Genomic DNA, 22,967 nt, shown 5'->3' on the forward strand with positions numbered 1-22,967 from the left:
AGGGTTTTCTATGCCCAAAGTCCAGGATGGTCCTTAGCTCTTGGGCTGGGTACGTGGTCAACCAAACTGTTGAAAGCCACAGCCCACAGGCTCACTTAGCACCCACACCCAGGCTGGTCTGGTACACTTTGTCGGTACTTGTCCCGGGCACTTTTAAACTTTTCCAGTGTGCATCCATTGGAGTTTTTGATGACTGCTGGCAAGGTGTGGAATCCTAGGTCTTAGATATTTAAGATGTTCTCTCTTTTTGTGCATACAGGACCTATGAATTTCAAAGGAAGCATTTTACAGTCTCCCCTGCCTAACGTGTGAACAGATTTCCATGTTGGGGACAATACCGTCTAGGATTTTCCTGGTATAAACAGATGATGTCATACCTCTCCCATATACACTTCATGGAATATAGCCTTGAATATTTCAGTCACTTCCAGTTTATTTCTTTTGCCATGTTAATCGGGACATGAAAGGTCTCTGGAGTCCTATTTCTGCAATTCTGTCCGTTTGTATGGTGCTATTAGAACACACTAATATGTTATTCGTGAAGGAAATAGCACCCTCAATACTATCAACATTGGTAATTCTTCTGTTGCTTTGTTGTGTTCGCTGAAAGTGAGGTCCTCAGACATTAATACTCTAAGGTCTTTCACTTTATTCAAGTGGTTTTTGAAAGCATTTGTGTCTGTCCAGTATTCTGTATCAGTTTTGATTTCATTTTTCCCATACTGGAAGAGCTGAAACTTATCTTTACTGACAAGATTTTCCATATCTATTCTTGTATGATCTACAAAGGATGATATGAAACAATACCTTATGCTTGTGTCAATGTCAGACATAAGAATGGGGAACAAGAGGGGTGCAAGTATAGTTCCTTGAAGAGAGAGAGAGAGAGAGAGAGAGAGAGAGAGAGAGAGAGAGAGAGTATGGTTTTTCAACTACGTGTTGTGATGTTTGCTAAAAACTTTTATGCCCATCTCCCAAGTCTTCTAGTCATTCCCATCTTTCGCATCTTATGGGGTACTGACACGGTGGTCACATTAACGAAATGTTTTTGCACTGTGTATATCATGTCTCATGTCATCAGTTTCTTTGTTTTGCAGAGCTTCAACACTCTTTGTTCTTAGTAATGGTCAAGCAACTGACACATGCAACTACTAAAGCAATACCGTACATAAACAGTTCCTTACCGCCTAAACTCGGGAGTTATATAGGAAAATGCTACCATTTAGTAACCGCAGATCATTCCAGCGTTCTCAATTGGTAAACAAAAGATCCGTGACGTCAGACTGGGTCAGGTACACGGGTCACGTTGTTCCTCTAGCAGTTACTTTATAAGGGTTGCATAAACTTCTAATTTAAACTGAAATTACATGAAATTTGTATTTGTGTAATGCGTATGTACACACTGAATGGGGGGAACTGTTGCTCCCACCCCCAACACTTTTAAGTGCGCCCCAATAAGCGTAATTTACAAACATTCCTCCCCACGCCTCCATGAGGAAACGTGGTCGAGGCAGTACCAATGTCACGTCACGAATGCGATGTGACATCAGCGAGTGGCATTCGGCCACTGGGACATTCCCTTATCATTATCATCATCATCCAAACTTTCTCAGCGGCTCTGGCGCCCCTTCAAGGAAGATTTGCCAAAGAGGGAGGCGATAACATTCTGGTCCAAGGTCATTAAAGTTCTCAATACGCTTCTCTAAAGAAGCACTCGACGTGGGAGACAGTGGGACGCGCACGTAACAGTGAAGTCTCCTGCTAATTTAAGGAACATATGATGGAAAATGATGCTTAATTTTGTGTAAGAACATCCAAGCTAAATCACCTTCAACTTCTATCAGTATATACGACGTTTCGGCCTTAACACCATATTTACCTATTTTTTTTTTTAAATTTTCCAAAAGAAGGAACAGAGAAGGGGGCCAGGTTAGGATATTCCCTCTAAAGCCCAGTCCTCTGTTCTTAACGCTACCTCGCTAACGCGGGAAATGGCGAATAGTTTGAAAGAAATATATATATATATATATATATATATATATATATATATATATATATATATATATATATATATATATATATATATATATATTACAACAGCTACAATGACCTTCAGTCAACGCAAACAAGTTCCCTAAAAAAAAAAGTGGATTCATACAAAGCCCAAATTTTACCGAAGGTACAAAACTCCTACTGGTCATGAAACCACATTTTTTTAATCTTCAGATGTCGACCTAAGTTTATACTTACTGAATTTTCAGACACTATCGTTCTACTTGATATAAAAAATAATAAGAGTATACTGTAAATGGGGAAAACCGTTGACGTTCACAAACTTTCAAATCCTGAAGCGTAAAGTTGCCATGACCTAGAATAATATGAAAAATAAGTTAAGATCAGCATGGATGCCTGCTTTGCGCGGTCAAAAGGGGGCTGCAGCTGATAACACTTGCTCCAATACAACCATGACCACAGTGGCAAATACATTAACTTGCTATTCATTAAGTCCCGTTTACAGTTCGAATGTTGATGATTCTAAATAAATTGATGAAACACTCAGTAAAACCCAGAAACTGAGCTGGTTTAATTCGTGATATACTTCAGTTTGTCTAATAAACTGAGACAGTACAAGTCTAAAAGATGGTAATGCAGTGATCAGGATGCTGAGCGACCAGGGAGTAACACATGAAACAACTCATGTCCATCAGATCATGAATAGGTCAGAGAATCCCATGAGTCTGCCGTTTTTCTCCTGGACTTTAAACGAAGTCTGGGTTCTGTTGTAGTGTCCTGTACACGCGTTAACCTTAAGAATTACCTGATGTAAATGAGACATTCAGGTCTCGCAAACCTACACCCTACTACTCTTTTGGGGAAAGAAATGCGACCGTTGACATGTAGGATAACAACAGGACGAGTGAGTCACTTGAGGGTGCTGCCCGGATTGGTGTCAGTCAGTACACTCATCACCTCCTGCCGTTTCCAACGCCACTAATCCTTCCATTATTTTCAGATGTACTATGTGGTCGTAATTATACCTTAAATATTTTGTGGAAGAAAAGCACTACACTTCAACCAACAACAAATGTCAATAGCAGCATCAATGCGAATAATAAAAAAAGAAGCACAATTCATAGAACGTAACATCTTTCTTTTTAAAATTTGGTTACAAGCCGGCCTACTCCACGACTGTATCATAATACTTCTCAAAGATAATAGAAAACATGGAGGCTTAAAACATCTTCCTCAGCAAATGACCCAATGGGAAAAAGGCCCGAGGGGCCGTCCTCCTTCTGCGAGCAGTGCTGGCGTCACCGAGGATTCGTCATCAGCCTTGCTCGGCCATACTTAATGGCTGAACCACTAAATTAGGTGGCCATGCATCCATGAGACACTAAGTATCTAGGCAGAGAGATGACACTTTCGCTATACTAAGTACCCGTGTGGAGTGTGGGCACTGAATACAACTAAGTCATGTAACTATGAGAGGAAGAGACAACAACCACATTCATGTTGGTACTAGGTAACCGTGCGAGGAAGGGGCACACACTATTTTCGCTACCCATAATAGGGAGACATTGACTACCACTACACTAGGACTTGAACTTACATGAGCACTATCTAGCATCACGCTCGGTACACACGGGGGGGGGGGGGGACACTGGGCACTACCTACCATCACAGAAGGCAACCAAGCGGGTGAGAGAGAGAGAGAGAGAGAGAGAGAGAGAGAGAGAGAGAGAGAGAGAGAGAGAGAGAGAGAGAGAGAGAGAGAGAGCCACTATTACTTCTAGCACATTCATCGTTATGGGGAAAACAGAAATGCACAAAATACAAGACATAATACAATAATAAAAAAAATCTGATCAGGAAAGAAAAAAAGCTTAAATAAGACCATAATTTGGTCAAGCAAAACAAAAATGTGTTTCTTGAAGGAAGATTTTTGGTTTTAGTCGGAGGAGGTGTAAAAATCCCCTCATGTCCATTCAACCTCCGCTGATCAGTGACTTGGAAAAAAGAATAATATAGTCCTTTTAAGACTTTCTGTGATAGGTTCAGCCAGAGTTAACCATCAGCTATACCTACAGTAACGGTTTAGACGAAGACCACGTAGTAGCATTCTAGGCCAGCAAGGTTAACTAACTGTGGCACCCGAATATGACAGTGACCTGCTCTACGCAGACGAAAGTGAATAATAATGTACCAGCCTAGTCTGGCCTCAGGATAGAAAGGGGTTCTATGACGGCGCGCCGTCGCACTTCCACGACATGATTTCAGCGGACTACAAATGTTGCGTTGAAATTCAATCAAAATGATTAATCAAAAGCGACAGGAAACTGATCCAGGTTCAACTTCTACATTAACCTGTGTCAATACGTTGTGTGCTGGATAATGCTGCCTAATGACTACGGAATGCGACTTCGTAATATCCTGTTTTGATCTGCTTCCTGTAATACAATAAACTTCGCTATTAATTTCTCTATCAGCTTATAATTGTGTTGATCTATACAAAGGAAGTGCTATATATCTGCAAACACGTTTTTCAAATATAGACGAAAGGCGTATGTCATTACTTAAAATACTGCTAATAAAACAATAAGAAAATACCGTACGCACAACCAGTATTTTAAAATACTACGTGACCTGAAGCTGGTGCTAAAATACTACAGGATACGTCAGGCCAACATTAAGGGAATGCTGACACATTAAGATAAATCTTATCTACAGGATACACTATATACACATGGGATGTGCTATTTTTACGTACAGAAATACAGTCCCATTCACAAGTGTACACTCTGACGGAAAAACGACAAAGTGAAGGAAGCTCAGAGTCCAGAAGGTGGACTATGACAAAAGAGGTGGTCATATAACACCATAGATACTCACCCTCCAGGTTAGCCCTGGAGAAGCGGTGGGCGTCGATCCTGGGCGGGTGTGGCTTCTCACGCCGCTGCACCCCCGACACGCCCACATTGCCCCCAACCTGCTCCAGACCCTGGCGGAGGAAGAGGAAAAACATTAGGATTAATACAAGATTCTGTAACTGAAAACATTATCTTACAGACTACTGAAAACCGCAGCAGCATATGATTATCAAACTGATTACCGTAAGCGAAACTGCAAGTAGTTATTGCACATAACTATTGCCCTCAAAAAGTTATAACAACTTTTCAAAGAAACCTGTCTTTAATAAAATCATGTAACTAATATTCAACTAGTAAATGGAAGTTGTGAAGCTACTACATCGATAAATCGTCATATATTTCGTAATGTGTTAAAAAACAATCGTCAAATTTCAACAGCTAGGGTAGAGTGCCAACTTGCTGCGGGTGACTACAGCAGGTGCTGACAATTCCTGCCGAAATACAAGTCCGGATGTGAGCCAATAACTCTAGATGTTATCGCCTCGAAGGTCTTTGTGTAATGTCAGTAAAATATAAAGACCTTAACACATGTATACATTCCGTTCAGTACAGGGTCGTGTCTACCTTAACTGCTTGGTCTAGGACCAAGGTGATGTGACTACAACTGATAAATCTTTCTAATCCTTAAACCACAAGCCTCTCTCAACAATTCATGTAATCTAACCTTTCCTCCTCGCTCTCAACCTGATCAATCTGTGGCTAACTATCCATCTGATAAAGCCTTTTCTTTTTCGTCATTTTATTCTCCCTAGGAAAGAATATCGTTCTAATCCTTTTTACTATCAGCCCATCCCTCCTCACTTCTGCTCTACAGTCTTTTAAAGAAACTATAAAACTCACTTTTCTTAAACACTTTGAACCTCATTTCCTTCTTTCAGATCCTTAATAGGCCGAGATTTTCATATATTTTTTTTTTCGTCGTGGTTCTCGATATCTCTCAAAGGTATCGATCTTCATAAAATTTCCTTTCTTTGACTTTTCTGTTCACTAATTTATACATTTCCTCGCTCCTCGTTCCGTTGCGAATATAACTGACGCTCCGACATCCACCCCAAATCAACAATAGCATATTTTAGTTCTGTTTCATCGTCTACTATCTCACTTCTCATAACTGATATTTCTTTAGAATTAATCCAATCCACTCTCACGCTGGCGATTGATTCCACTCTACGTCATCAGTTTTCCTACGCTCCCCACTCAAGACACTCGTTCTTTTTCTCACACTGAGCAAATATTTGTATCTTTACAGCCTCGCAGAACAGGAAAGCAGTAACTTGCTTAAAATGAGAAGTGTAAAACTGTAATTCATCTTTGTATATATTTTTCAATAGCAGGTTTCTCTACTGTCAAATTTTAGAACACCATAATCCAACCTTGCAACAATACAAACATATCACCACATCTTCCACTACATCACGTAAACATCACATAATGGATGGTGTAAAATCTGCCTCCCAAAATCTGTAGGTATTGTACAGGTGCTGCATTTTTCTTTATAGGTACCACCTCTAAATGTACGAGGAGTTGGCTCTATTTCCACATATCTTTTTGCCAGGGTGGAAACTCTTCAAATATCACTTTTCCCTCCGCCTTGATCTCTCGTTGTGGTCCCGAAGTGCGTCCCAGCTCCTATGGCCTGAACTCGCGGCACGCGCCTAGCTGCTGCTTTCCGTGGTTTGTGTATGACGTCATAAGAGGATTGTCGGTTAGACTGACTCATTTAATTTCTTCCCATTTTTGGCCTTTGCTTCCTAAACCTTTTCATCTTCAGACGAGTCGGGTTTACAAACACTCGAGTTCATAATGATGACTTGATTTTTCCCTCGTATTCACTTTTCACACCTTTTGACGTGCTATGTCGGCTGATTATATATATATATATATATATATATATATATATATATATATATATATATATATATATATATATATATATATATGAGGATATATGAAGCCGCAACCCGTAAACTGTATAGATTTTTTTCGAAACGTATGTGTGATGTTAACTAGTTTCTAGCAAAACATGCTTCTGTTTTATTACATTTTAGCTGTTTCAATTTCATTTCGTTCTTTATATCCATGTCTGTCATGCCTACGAATTCCGGTTGTAGATATGAAGCTCTGAATGAGACATGTAAAACCATTTGTTGTCTACATTGGAATATTGCCTGAGCTTACATCAACGCCACACAGGGCTGGAGAATTTGAGCCAGGTAAAACGTTCAAAATTCCATTACGCCAGCATCGAGTTAGTAAAATAACTGCATAACCGTTACAGACTCGAAAGCTGAAAAAACTGCCCACGCTAGAACGACACACATGGAAAATACTGGGAAAGCCAGAGTCCCTTACATGCACTGGAAAACGATTCCCTCCTGCTGTGACAGAATGGGTAGAATCAAATAATCAGATCCGATGAAGAGGTATACTATTAGAAACATTACGTACAACAGCATAATGTCCAGTAGACTTCCACAACAGGAAGTTAAACAGCTTCTTCAGAAGTGTACTAAACCAACTAGACTGTAGTACAACAATAAATATGTCACCAATTATATCAAACAGACTGGAAGACCAAACAAACCCTCACCTTGGAAGTTTAGTTACACACCGAACAACGGGATGAAAAAGACATCTTAAGTGGTGTGAGGTATAAGCAAAGGGAGACACTACATTAAACTTAACGCCATAATATACAGACGCACAAATCATGACTTTCTTATTGTTGCTGGTTTCAGAGTATCACTAATATTGTTTAACCTGAAGCAAAAGGATGCACAACAGCTCTCTAGGTTGAGGAAACTCGTTGGTGTCAGGTCATCCTTTTCACATTTCCCATGAAATACCTCAAGTAGCTGGTCTCCATCTTCAACACGGAGACGCACAAAAATTCAGGAAAAACCTGATAAAGAAGTATAAAAAAAAAACTCAAAACAGTACTGCAATTTGTTACACAAAAGCTGGAATTCACTCTACTGCTTCTTAAGAATGTACCACTGGATTTGCAACATCAATGGCTCTTATAAATGACAGAAAATACCAGCTGATGTACACTAATTCTCCTCGACAGCAAAACATGAGTAAAGGCTGTCAACGTCAAGGTACATTTACAAAACGAAAAATTTTTCACTCCTTTTTCATGTTAGAATATTTGTAAGATAACATATGCTTCCACAAGGCATGTGGCGCTTGAAGCAGAAACCTTGTGAAGTGTACAAGAATATATAAAACAATATTTTGCATCAAAACAATACAGTAATTTCAAATATTTTAACTAATTAAAAAGCGCAGAAAAAAGGCTAATTCTGATTTTTTCAATGCTTGACAAATCTAATTAGAATTATGCAAAAAAAAAAAAATACATTCAATTACCTACACTTGGCACTGTATAAACATTTGGGCTGCCAGATCTCAGTTCTACATTTACTTGGAATCACTGGTATTCGTGAGGTTCTTAAGTTTCAGTAGCTATTTCTGAATCAGTAGCATCAGCATTGTCTTCATCATTACATTCCATCCCTACTTGGTTTTGGGTATTGTCTTGACGCAGACTCCGTTTCCTCCTCGTCTTGCCGTAAATTTCACCCTGCCATTTTGCCACTATTCTCATTGGTCTTCCCCTTTCTCCTCTATTCACATCCTCGCTACGTGTATTCACGATTATCTTCAAAGAACTTTACAGAAACTGCTGAGTATTTGTGATGCTCTAAGCACATGGAGGTAATTACAACCCAAGACACATTTAACATATGAGGTTAGAACACATGGGCTGGACAAGCAAGGCAGGCGAAAACAGGGAATGTCCATGGATAATTTAGTTATGAGCCGCGTCCACAACAACGGTCATCAGCGGCGGATTTCCTTTTAACAAAATATCCATAATTGTAACATCAAAATATCTGAAGAAATATAAGAAGTGTAAACCATAAAAAATCTAAATTAAAAAAAATAATAAATCCTTATATTTACAATTATCGTGTATAAAGTACTGATTACCTTCAGGATGCCAATGGGAAAAATTGGGAAAAGTATTTTCAGCTTTGGTTGAAATACAGTAAAATTTTTGCCTTATGTACATAATACAAACAGTAGCATAATGTATATATATATATATATATATATATATATATATATATATATATATATATATATATATATATATAAACTAATTCGTGTTTATCTTAACAGGAGCCAATTCAAACTGAAAAATCATGTAAATCTGGAAAGTTCACATCATTAGTGCCTGATGAAGATGTCTTTGGCAGTAACAATGACTTGATCAATATTCCAATATCATAAAGAATCAATCTGCTAAAATCAACATCCCCCCAAAAATCTTTTTGATTTAGAATGCAAATGTTCTAGTTAAATACATGAGAAACCTTCGTGCAGTGAAGCAACCATTTGTTATATATAGAAAGGTGGGCACCATATAGTGCTTGGTTTACCGTGGAATCCTAGCCGTCACTTCACGGTATTCCAATATTCCTATCACAACAGTAAAGACTCTCTACCTGCTTGATCCACCCACACTCCCCTAATATCAACTATTAATAGGTTGAGATTTTGGCTACTGCAGGGTATGTTTGGTCTATCTGGTACTTTCCGATGGTGCTTAGTTGCTAAACTGATCACAATTAGTTGGAATCTAATCATAACTTATTCCATCTTATCATTGTACCTCCATAGTAGACTGAACTGAACATTTACTTCTACTTACAAATGAATTCCCGTCATCTGTGAAGGAAAGATCTGTGGCGAAAGCATCGATCTCGGCCAGAACAGCGTCAATTGTAGCTGTGTCGGTGGGTTTGCTGTCTTCACTATGTATGGCCATAATCGGTAAAGGCCTCCTCTCACACGCTTCCCAAGGCACACAAACAACACTCAGACGTTACACGAGATCCGAGTGAAGTAGAGCAACTGTAAAGTTACGGAGCACTTACTTCTGTATCACTCGACTTTTATTATTAGCCTCGTTTAATGAACGTGTTATAAAACGCACATTTTCTTGGGGTAAGTTCTACGCTTTACCTCCTACACTCCGTCGATGGTTGTCACTAACGTCACCAAGGGGTTGCGGAGGCAAACGTGCCCAGAATGCAAACAATAATATAACTGCGGCATGCAGGTGGGACACAGGATCAGACGGTACACACCCGCTCTCTTGCACTGAGCTCGCGTAGCAACAGTATTATATGCTTCTCTTTCCGTACTCTGACCGCGTTTTCTGTGGACGTTTTCTAAACGTCAAATATGTAACTAATATCTTTGTACAGCGCACTTGGTCTTTAAGGAGGTTGATATGAGTGTACTGATATGTAAAATCACAGGCAATATCCAGCACTTAAAGAAAATGTATTCCACGTCACGTACACAATCAGTAAAATCCATCACACAGGAGGTTCACTGGTTTCGTATTGGCGTGGCCACTCTCGTGCGCTTTGCCACATCAACACAACTTTCACAAATACTTTATCGCTTCAACAACAGTATAGCAACTTCAACAACTCTGGATCACATTGTCTTACGTTCCTACCAGCTGGGAGTGCACTGGACACAGAGGAGCCATACGAGAGTACTCGACGTCCTTGCGTCCACTAGAGTGAGGTAACCCTGACTGAGTTGCCAATTACTCTAATGATAATACCAATTATAATTACGAAAGATGGACGGCAATTTATTGTAACAGTGGCAGATTTATATGCACAAAAACATGTACTATTATTGTGACAAAAAGGAGACAAGTACTATAATATCAATCAATATTATCTGCAGCCAAAGCACACGCGTACATGGCACATGAACGTGACGTCACAAACCATTCACGGGAAGCTGGTGGTGTCAGCAGCGTGAGTCAGACACCTCACGCCGCTCCCTCGTATCCGTGTTCACGATCACTACTTCCGAAAACGCAGGAGGTTACTCTACACCACCTGTTGATTCTCGGACGATCCATACTCCTACTTATCACGGTAACCCTAAGATACAAAGCACAAAACAGTGCCGGGCAAGCAACTACGTAAAAATATTCCTAGGAATGACATCATGGTGACACTGTGTGACCAGCACAGTTCTCCGACTTCCAGACATATATGGCTCTTGTTTATACCGTCACAGGAAAGGGTACAAAGAAATATGCAAATCGAAAACACATTATGAGCAAGGGTTTGTCACGGGTTTGAGGACCCTGCAACAAAATCTTCGTGGCTCTCCCGACTGAGATCTTTCGAAAAGCGCTTCCACCACATATAAACTATATATTTGTAAGGTCATACAATCTTTGCGTATCCCAAAACTTCATAAAAGTGCATGAATTTAAAGTAAATCAAAGATTTTTACCATGAAAACCTTTATAAAAACTTTGATTATATATAGCATTGTATATAATCTTACGACTGTTTATATAGAACTGTATATTTTGGCTTCCTGTAACCCGAAAGACCAACTGTTCCTTCAGACCCAACCTAGCCAGCTCATCAACTAAACACACACACGTGAATTTCATGAGAAGCCAAGTGTGGTGAGGTGGCCCAGCCAGGTGTGGTGAGATATATGAGGCCAGGTTTGCATTACGTCGTGTGAGTGGGAGGATCAGCATAACTTCTGGCTGGGTGAGGCTTATGATGACACACATGTGGCTGTGCAGGTGGGTAGTAGGTCATGATAACCTGTTGCTCATGTGGTGGTGGTGGCGGCGGCGGCAGAGGCAGGCAGGAGTCGTACCAGCACAACCCCAGCATCTAGCGCCCACCCTCCCTCTCGAGACCCCTGACGACCAGCCGCCACCACCATCACCACCCACACAGCCGCCCACACCTACTCGCACTACCACCACGACCCACGGCGCCCCCAAACTAACAGCATCCCGACCAACACCATCACTGAAATGGACGGGGAAGGAGTGATGAAGGGGAGAAGCAGGCGATGATGGAGGTGAGGCGAAGTGTGGTGAGGAGGCGGAGGGAGGGAGGGCAAAACGGTAGCCGATCATATTCATGAGTCACATCTCCCCACAGAGCCAAGTGGACATGAACCACTGGAGGGAACATCTGACCTCAATCATGAAGGCTGAGACAAGCTCATGTCACCATGACGTGAGCGCCCGGATCTGCACACCGCCAGCAACACGACCACAATACCGACTCGCGGATCAACCGGATATTATGGCAATACAGCAGTCATCTCCCGAGGACGTAAGCGGGTCTTTTCAGAACTAATTATACAGCCCCTCCCAAGAGCTAATATATATATATATATATATATATATATATATATATATATATATATATATATATATATATATATATATCCTAATCCAAAGGGAAATGAAACACGATAAATTCCCAAGTGCACTTTCGTGTAATGATCACATCATCAAGGGTTAGAAAGATTCGCTAGATCACACGCTCAATTCTGATCAATTTAAACGTATATATTTATCCTAGATGGGTGGAAGCCAGTTTCCTCGTCTCTTCCATGCGCTACCTCGCTCATGCGGGAAATGACAAACATGTATGTTTGATGTCCATTCTTCAAGTTAAGGCCTCCGTCCATATGGGCTGCAGCATCATCTGCTGGTCTCACTATACGGCCACGTCTTACTCTTCCCCTGTACCAGCCATACTGTTCCCTCATAACCTCACGTCTTATGTGACCGATAACTACAACTGCCCCTTCCCCCTCCTCCTCCATCACCACCCTCCCCCTCTCTACACTTATTTCTCCCTCTCTCTCCCCTCATTACGGACTCCCTCTCTCCCTCCCTATACTAGGATCTTCCTCTACCCCTCATCACGGACCCCATCCTCCATCACAAGTAATCATCGTCTCCCTCAGGTTAACTTAACTGTTCCTATCAGCGACTACTGCAGAACACCATCTTCTCACACGTGTGTGTGTGTGTGTGTGTGTGCGTGTGTGTGTGTATATATATATATATATATATATATATATATATATATATATATATTTTTTTTTTTTTTTTTTTTTTTTTTTTTTGCTTTGTCGCTGTCTCCCGCGTTTGCGAGGTAGCGCAAGGAAACAGACGAAAGAAATGGCCCAACCCACCCCCATACACATGTATATACATACGTCCACACACGCAAATATACATACCTACACAGCTTTCCATGGTTTACCCCAGACGCTTCACATGCCCTGATTCAATCCACCGACAGCACGTCAACCCCGGTATACCACATCGCTCCAATTCACTCTATTCCTTGCCCTCCTTTCACCCTCCTGCATGTTCAGGCCCCGATCACACAAAATCTTCTTCACTCCATCTTTCCACCTCCAATTTGGTCTCCCTCTTCTCCTCGTTCCCTCCACCTCCGACACATATATCCTCTTGGTCAATCTTTCCTCACTCATTCTCTCCATGTGCCCAAACCATTTCAAAACACCCTCTTATGCTCTCTCAACCACGCTCTTTTTATTTCCACACATCTCTCTTACCCTTACGTTACTTACTCGATCAAACCACCTCACACCACACATTGTCCTCAAACATCTCATTTCCAGCACATCCACCCTCTTGCGCACAACTCTATCCATAGCCCACGCCTCGCAACCGTACAAAATTGTTGGAACCACTATTCCTTCAAACATACCCATTTTTGCTTTCCGAGATAATGTTCTCGACTTCCACACATTCTTCAAGGCTCCCAGGATTTTCGCCCCCTCCCCCACCCTATGATCCACTTCCGCTTCCATGGTTCCATCCGCTGCCAGATCCACTCCCAGATATCTAAAACACTTCACTTCCTCCAGTTTTTCTCCATTCAAACTCACCTCCCAATTGACTTGACCCTCAACCCTACTGTACCTAATAACCTTGCTCTTATTCACATTTACTCTTAACTTTCTTCTTTCACACACTTTACCAAACTCAGTCACCAGCTTCTGCAGTTTCTCACATGAATCAGCCACCAGCGCTGTATCATCAGCGAACAACAACTGACTCACTTCCCAAGCTCTCTCATCCCTAACAGACTTCATACTTGCCCCTCTTTCCAAAACTCTTGCATTCACCTCCCTAACAACCCCATCCATAAACAAATTAAACAACCATGGAGACATCACACACCCCTGCCGCAAACCTACATTCACTGAGAACCAATCACTTTCCTCTCTTCCTACACGTACACATGCCTTACATCCTCGATAAAAACTTTTCACTGCTTCTAACAACTTGCCTCCCACACCATATATTCTTAATACCTTCCTCAGAGCATCTCTATCAACTCTATCATATGCCTTCTCCAGATCCATAAATGCTACATACAAATCCATTTGCTTTTCTAAGTATTTCTCACACACATTCTTCAAAGCAAACGCCTGATCCACACATCCTCTACCACTTCTGAAACCACACTGCTCTTCCCCAATCTGATGCTCTGTACATGCCTTCACCCTCTCAATCAATACCCTCCCATATAATTTACCGGGAATACTCAACAAACTTATACCTCTGTAATTTGAGCACTCACTCTTATCCCCTTTGCCTTTGTACAATGGCACTATGCACGCATTCCGCCAATCCTCAGGCACCTCACCATGAGTCATACATACATTAAATAACCTTACCAACCAGTCAACAATACAGTCACCCCCTTTTTTAATAAATTCCACTGCAATACCATCCAAACCTGCTGCCTTGCCGGCTTTCATCTTCCGCAAAGCTTTTACTACCTCTTCTCTGTTTACCAAATCATTTTCCCTAAACCTCTCATATATATATATATATATATATATATATATATATATATATATATATATATATATATATATATATATATATATATATATTTTTTTTTTTTTTTTTTTTCCAAAAAAAGGAACAGAGAAGGGGGCCAGGTGAGGATATTCCCTCAGAGGCCCTGTCCTCTGTTCTTAACGCTACCTCGCTATCGCGAGGAATGGCGAATAGTATGAAAGAAAAGAAAGAATACTTCCCACGTATTCCCTGCGTGTCGTAGAAGGCAACTAAAAGGGAAGGGAGCGGGGGGCTGGAAATCCTCCCCTCTCTTTTTTTTTTTTTTCCAAAAGAAGGAACAGAGAAGAGGGCCAGGTGAGGATATTCCCTCAAAGGCCCAGGCCTCTGTTCTTAACGCTACCTCGCTATCGCGGGAAATGGCGAATAGTATGAAAAGAAATATATATATATATATATATATATATATATATATATATATATATATATATATATATATATATATATATATATATATATATCATTAAACAATACACTAATACTCCTCAATTACGTTGAGCTGAGGTAACCTAACCAACCACGGGCTTATTATATCAGGCTTTTGTTCCATTAGTTTCCGTTTGTGCTGGTGACGTCAACCAACTTCCCGTGGAGGTAATCCCACTGAAAAAAAAAAGTCACTGGACTTATCAAGAGTGAAGGATCAGATATCAGAACGTGTGAACAGGTGTACCACGAACTGACCCACTTGCTCTATTCCGGGGGGGAGGGGGAAATTTGGCCCTGACAAATACGAAATGCTTCCCTGCGTGACGACACACACACACACTTACCCACCTGCAACAGGAAGTGCGTCTACCTGGCGTAAGACTTCGGGTGGTCTTTTAACCCCTGCAGCTCAAGCTGGGCCGAAGCTGCTGCTGAGCTGGGTCGCTGGTCGACCAAGCCCATGGATATTGTGGCACCTGGTGCGGTACACTTTTGTAAGTACTTATGAAAAGGACTTAGCAACTTTTCACCCCATGGATCCCACAGCGTTTCTGATGGACGCAGGCAATGTGTTGAGTCGTCTTGGAGCCCGGGTGTTTTCACTCTCATCCGCGTCAATATGGCGTCTTGTTAATCTCTGAACACTTTCTAACTACGTGATTTCGCCCGCCTTACAGGACAATATAAGCAGTCAGAAGTATTTTTTTTTTGAGAGTGTTAGCGACGTGAAGAGCGTCATCACTGGCTTTCCCTCCCTTGTCTTGAAGGTCCGCAAGGTCTATCCCACCATCTTTCTGGAAGGTGCATCCGTTGCATTATTTTGTACGCTGACGGTAAGGTAGTCAGCCATTGTTACTCCGAGTTATTTGGATTTCTTCCCTCGCGACATGGCGATGTTTTTGTTTCCGTCTGGTATTCTGCAACGCATTTGCGACACACAGCACTCACATGTATAGTATAAGCACAATAGTACGATCCTTAAACAGGAACTGACCATCACTCCATAGGGTCGCGCTGTCGTATTCACTGGGTTAAAAGTGGTGGCAGCGCATCGCCAGAACCTTGACAGCGCCATACCAGAATCTTCGGCGCCAGCCACTTCACAGGGTCATACGAAGCTCCTCCACAGAATATCCCGAGCTGAGCAGGTCCACCAGACACGTCCCCGCAGTGATCATGACAGCACAGCAGTGTGGGGGGGTAACACCCTACCGTACCTCACGGAACGCTAGACGGACAGTAACCATCAGGTCCTTAAATATGTTCCCATCTTTTAGTACACGAACTTTGATGAACGGGAAAAATAAATGGACTCAAATTACCAGACGGACTAGTGGTTTAAGACACGTGAATCTCTGCTATGCCGTACTCTCACACGAAGGAAGGCGGTGATGCATATCCATAAATAAAATAGAAGGGAGGGGTAGGTGAGGGAGGGCAGTTGTGACAGTAGACCTGTCGATCATGAGAAGACGAGGCTGCCATCCACCCTCACGATCACCCTCTGGTTAACTCACTTTATCTCATGTTCCTCGTGCCTCACAACCTATAGAATACCCACATTCAATTCTGAAGATTACGCATTCACCAATCTTTTTTTTTCCGGTGTCACAATTTTCTGCATAGACTATAGAAATGTCAAAGTGGCCCAACTCTAAAAAATATACATAACGCCAGTTTGTTTACGTTCACACATGTTAAGTGTGAGGAGGCTAGGAGCAGTGTTGCCCAGCGGACACCATCACAGTCAGGTGTGAGGGTGTTGCCCCGAGGAGCGACCCGCTCTGTGCCTTCACTAGGCCAAAAGAACCGCAGGAAACAAGCGCAACACAGCAGGAGGAGGAGAGAGGGCACGGCACGGGAGGTATGTGCAGTGGGACGAGGCCACCGCACCTGCATCAGGCGGGGGAGGCCAGGCAGGTGAGGTGGGAGGGGAGAGGTGTGAGGAGACGGGGGTGGCACAGGATGCGGTACTGGTGGGGGAGGAGGAGGTGGGTCGTTACCCCGTACCCTATGACGCATACTCTAAAGCACCCACAAGAAATACGACCACAGACACCGTAAACTCTCTGACAATTAGAGAAGCAGAGAAGCAAGTAGACATGAGAGGAGGAAGCAGGTAGACATGAGATAATGAAGGAGGTAGACATGAGAAAATGAAGCAGGTAGACATGAGAGAAGGAAGCAGGTAGACATGAGAAAATGAAGCAGGTAGACATGAGAAAATGAAGCATGTAGACATGGGAATAGGAAGCAGGTAAACACAAGAGCAGGAGATAAGCAGATATGAGACTAGGAAGCACGTAGGTATGAGGGGAAGGAATCACGGAGACATGTGAGGAGACATGAGACTTAGCAGAGTAACATGCACAGCAGGAGCAGTGCCGCCAGCAACAGGAGCTGCAGGCCAGGCCAGCAGGGGTGGTGCAGGTGCGAGGCTGGCGGTGAATTATGCAATGTCGGGGTCGCCACAATCAATGACTTGCCACTGGAAATAGGAGAGAGAGAGAGAGAGAGAGAGAGAGAGAGAGAGAGAGAGAGAGAGAGAGAGAGAGAGAGAGAGAGAGAGAGAGAGAGAGAGAGAGAGAGAGAGAGAGAGGCCGGCTGCCACCCACAAACGTTACCTCACCTTTACCGCAAGTTATACTCTCCCTCTTACCCGGAGCACTTACATGTAGTGGAGGGGCGGTGGGTTGCGCCACTACACACCCACACACACACACACACCACTCATAAAACACTCCAGAAATAAACCGAGCTTCGACAGAGTCCACAATACTCATTAACCGACCATGAGGAAAGGGATGTGGAGGGGGGCCCCTCCATTGATCAGCTGGCGGCTATTCCTGGTGGCGAACAAACTAGCGCAACGATGGTTTGTTTTTGAAGTCCCGGGACGGATCTCCGTCACTTGCGCGTAGCTAACGTGATCTGTGTGTGTGTGGGAGGGAAGGGGGCGGTGCTGCCAGCCCCTGGTTCCTGGTGATTACCACAACGGGAGCCATCTATATCCTCCGCGAGTAACGCTGGGAAATTATTGATCTGATTGAGGGAAGGAAGCGCATCCACCCACCACGCTCGTCTTCTCAAAAGTCTTTTCGTGTGTGAGTCCTTCGTCCGCTTCCTCACTCTTGCACCCCTACGGTCATGGGTCATGGTGCACGAACCCACACAAGCACTCAAAGGCCACACGTACACTCAAGGGCAGCGCATGCTCTTAAAGGCCATCACACATGCACTCAATGGCCACAGAAGCACTGAAGGGCCACACACGCACGCACGTGCCACAGGAGCACTCAAGGGTCGCCACTCAGGTACTCCAACACAGACGTACAGACACACAAGCGAGGGAGGACACACACACACACACACACACACACACACACACACACACACACACACACACACACACACACACTGTTATTTTCGACCTCGAAATTCTTTAAACGAAACTTCCTTCCGTAGTCTCCACTCCCTACCCCCCTTCTCCCCCTAACTCTCCCCCCACCTCCCTTCGTCCCTGACCTCCCCCTTGTGCTACCAAGAACATAACGAACCGTTTACATTACCAAATACAATGATCAATGACAGTCTGTCTTCTTGGCTCTGGACAATGATCGGTTAACCAACGTCCAGCATCGAGGCGCAGACGATAAACTTATCGTCCGTGGCCGTCGTGCGCACGACGGTACGTTCCTGCGTACAACGAAACGAAGCGAGAGCGAGAGCGAGGCGTGAGGGAGGCACGTAGCCCGGCCGCGTCTGCAGGAGAGAGAGAGAGAGAGAGAGAGAGAGAGAGAGAGAGAGAGAGAGAGAGAGAGAGAGAGAGAGAGAGAGAGAGAGAGAGAGCCATGAAATATTCATGTTTCATCTCCTTTACCAATGTTATCCCAGGAACAAAGGAGAGAGAGAGAGAGAGAGAGAGAGAGAGAGAGAGAGAGAGAGAGAGAGAGAGAGAGAGAGAGAGAGAGAGAGAGAGAGAGAGAGAGAGAGAGAGAGAGAGAGAGAGCCAGGCCCGCTGGAGCCAACGGTTTACATCCGCAGGTTGGACTTGCCCTCGACACATCCCCCCCCCCCCTCTCTCTCCCTTCCCTCGACCTAAGGTCGACCCAGCATGTTGGAACCTTTTGGAAACCTCTGTGTTGACTCAAGGGCGTGACGCTCCCGCCGGTGCAGCAGCCCCACTGACGTCCTGCCCTAATTAGTGTCACACGACCTTCCTTCCTCAAAAGAAAACCCCCCTCCCTCCCTCTCCCCCACTTCCCCTCCCGTGCCCAGGTACTACCTTGGTCCACACAAACACGCACACACACACACACACACACACACACACACACACACACACACACACACAACCTGCCTTCTGCTGCCGCCTCCTTCTGCTAGGATGGCCCTGGCCCGCTCTCCTGGTTTGGTGTGGTGTGGTTTGTGTTGGTGAAGTCTGTGTTGGTGAAGTCTGTGTTGGTGAAGTCTGTGGTACTGTGGTTTGTGTTGGTGAAGTACGTGTATGCGGTTTGTGTTGGCGAAGACTGTGATGAGGTCTGAGGATTTCTGCAGTCTATATAAATGAGGTGTGTGTGTGTGTGTGTGTGTGTGTGTGTGTGTGTGTGTGTGTGTGTGTGTGTGTGTGTGAGGGTCTGCGGATGCCGGAGATTACCACACTTGAAGACGCCCCCTCACCCGCCCTAATGTGTCATGACGTCACGGTCGTCCTTCTAGGATTTTCAAAAGCTTGGCGCCGCCCAAGATCTCGCCTTCAGGCTAAATTTACATTTCTTTATGAACGTCAAATGTAAAGCCTGACTCGAGCGAGGTCATCACCAGCACGGGTAAAGAAGAAAAAGAAAAAGAAATCCATATACACCCGTGTGCCGATGGCGATGGGCAAACCAGTAGATGTGTTTTTGATTTCGAATTGGACGAATATGAGTGACCTGCGAGGGGGCAAGGTCGACGCCCACCAGAACAGAAACGTCTTACTTTCTCCTTTATCGTCTTTTCTTTCAGATTGCGTGGGGACAATCATGAGGTGAGGTGGGAGGAGGTCAATGTATGCAGGAGAATGGCTCTCGACCCTGGCCTCGCCACCTCCTACACTATACATCGGCCGTTCCAATGGACAGGGGCAACCTGATGCCCCATTACGCCTAATGTCGTATACTGAACTCCTCCTCCCCCTCCTCCTCCCCCGGCTGGGTGCGCCGTAGGGACTGTGGACAGTTCGAAACTTTACTACCAATGCTGTCCTCCGCCTCACTTACCCTATGTATAGCAGAGCCGGGTCAAATAAAGTTATGAAAGTGAAAAAAGAAAAAGTTTAGTGACAGACACTTTGTCAGGTAATTATATGGGTCAGGTTAACACTACGGCGGGATCAATGGAGTCAGGAAAGAGTATTTGACTAGACTGAAGTGGAAAACCATTAAGGTCAGGTGAGTGCGACGCCCCAACATCATCAAGTCTGTACCAAGTCTAAAGGGCCCTGGTCAGCACCAGCACAATCACAGGTTCACGTCAGCACCACGTCTATGGGCTCTAGTCAGCACCAATGCTACAGGTTCAGGTCAGTACAAGATGTAGGTCAGCAATAGACCACCACACCACAAGATGTGTATCTAAGAAAAACAAACCCATCACGTTAACACCCACGTCAGGTGAGGGCAGGGGGGTTAGTCAGCGTACTGCCCGCTAAAGTCAAACCTGTCGAGGTCGAGCCAAGACGAGGCTACGACGTCACAAGGACACGAGCAGTGTTACCTCAAGGACGTACGCTCAGCACTTGGATCCAGGCGAGGTGAAACACTGGCAGCACAGCAGGTCCAGGTCCGCACCGAACCGAACCAACGGCAAGTGAGAGGAAGGCAAGAATACTTAAGAAGATCAGATTAGCAAAATGTCTTTACCAAGTCAGGCGAAGAGGTGATTACTAAGCCATATCATTAATACCAAAAAAGGTCAAGCCAGCTCAAGGTCAGTACAGGTTAAGGTCACGTTCAGAAGAAGGTGGGAGCGAGGCGGAGACAGCACTTAGCCCCACGAGCAGAGTAAACACTCCCCCAACAATAGCCTTAAAGCTGCCTCCTCCACGCCCACCAAGCTAATGTAACTTGGCCAGTCCTCCTCCACGCCCCCCAAGCTAATGTAACTTGGCCAGTCCTCCTCCACGCCCCCAAGATAATGTAACTTGGCCAGTCCTTCTCCACGCTCCCAAGATAATGTAACTTGGCCAGTCCTCCTCCACGCCCCCAAGATAATGTAACTTGGCCAGTTCTTCTCCACGCTCCCATGATAATGTAACTTGGCCAGTCCTCCTCCACGCCCCCAAGATAATGTAACTTGGCCAGTTCTTCTCCACGCTCCCATGATAATGTAACTTGGCCAGTCCTCCTCGACACTTCAAGCAACTCTCCCTCCAGTAGTATCCCCTCTCTCAAGTGCCAGATAAGCGTAGGTCACAGGTGCTGAGACTCGGGTTAAGAGTACCACGTGGGATTGGTTACAGGTACTGGGGCTGAGTCATGAGTGCCAGGTGGGTGAGGGTCAACAGGTAGGGGCGGGAGGTCAATACTTGAGTGTCACACAGGTGAAGGTCACAGGTACCTGGGAGGGGACACAGTGGATGTCAGATAAGTACCAAATGGGATACATGGAAGTCATGAGGCCACAGACCACTATCCTTACATCACAGACCTAAGCATGGTTACCACTGGGTACCATACCTTACCATGGTTACCACTGGGTACCATACCTTACCATGGTTACCACTGGGTACCACACCTTACCATGGTTACCACTGGGTACCATACCTTACCATGGTTACCACTGGGTACCACACCTTACCATGGTTACCACTGGGTACCACACCTTACCATGGTTACCACTGGGTACCATACCTTACCATGGTTACCACTGGGTATCATACCTTACCATGGTTACCACTGGGTACCACACCTTACCATGGTTACCACTAAGCACCACCATACCTTACTGTGGGTAGGTCTAGGTCCCACAGCACTACCAAACCTGGCCCTCTGCTATACACACAAGGCCACATCATATTTCTAACATCAGTCTCGCATCGTACCAACCAACTCTTCTCTCCTTCGCGGACAACAACTTTAAAATGCCCCCCCCCCCTCTCTCTCTCTCTCTCTCTCTCTCTCTCTCTCTCTCTCTCTCTCTCTCTCTCTCTCTCTCTTTCCAGCAACTTCATAATTTCTGCCGCAGTTTACTTCCAAAATGTAAACTTTATAATGTATTTTTTTCCTATCCGGCTGGGGGAAATATTTGGCTCCCTATAGAAAGACGCTGAACGAGTTCCAAATAATTTCTTCGGAGAGACATAATGCAGTTATTTTTTTTCCCAGTCATTCTTTTTCTTCGTGTTTGAGGAGCGGCCAGACACGTGCCCTGAAGGTGTACGGTATACAGGCTTACATCTTCACCTTGTATGAACCAAGTTTCATTACTCTCTCGTGACGTCACTTTCCACCTTCCCTTGGTTACGCTTAGGTGGGGGTAGGGAAGTGTACACATGGCTGGGGTGGCACTGTGTGAGGACGTGAAGATGAGAGTGTACAAGGCTGGGGTGACACTGTGTGAGGACGTGAAGATGAGAGTGTACATGGCTGGGGTGGCACTGTGTGAGGACGTGAAGATGAGAGTGTACATGGCTGGGGTGGCACTGTGTGAGGACGTGAAGATGAGGGTGTACAAGGCTGGGGTGACCTTTCTTACTGCATGATTCAAGCACATTAAACTCCCGCGGCATGACGTAACATCCACCCGCTACGCCACTTGCTTGTACTAATCATGTACCGTCGCCAGTGTAC

The 22,967-nt window shown here is 44.2% G+C and overlaps 1 protein-coding gene across 7 annotated transcripts in view; it reads right to left on the bottom strand.

Annotated features, from left to right (window-relative positions):
- The window catches only part of pico (ras-associated and pleckstrin homology domains-containing protein pico), a 308,846-nt gene that overhangs the window by 31,656 nt on the left and 254,223 nt on the right, over positions 1-22,967 (bottom strand). For 6 of the 7 annotated variants that reach the window (XM_071682653.1, XM_071682652.1, XM_071682654.1 and 3 more), the window contains exon 3: positions 4,891-4,999. In XM_071682653.1, coding sequence (XP_071538754.1) covers positions 4,891-4,999 — 109 coding nt within the window. Of the gene's footprint in view, positions 1-4,890; positions 5,000-9,648; positions 10,531-22,967 lie in introns of those variants that run through there. The other variant, XM_071682658.1, reaches the window with a different exon arrangement.

Source organism: Panulirus ornatus, chromosome 34, assembly GCF_036320965.1.
Source record: "Panulirus ornatus isolate Po-2019 chromosome 34, ASM3632096v1, whole genome shotgun sequence".
NCBI classification, from domain to species: Eukaryota; Metazoa; Arthropoda; class Malacostraca; order Decapoda; family Palinuridae; genus Panulirus; species Panulirus ornatus.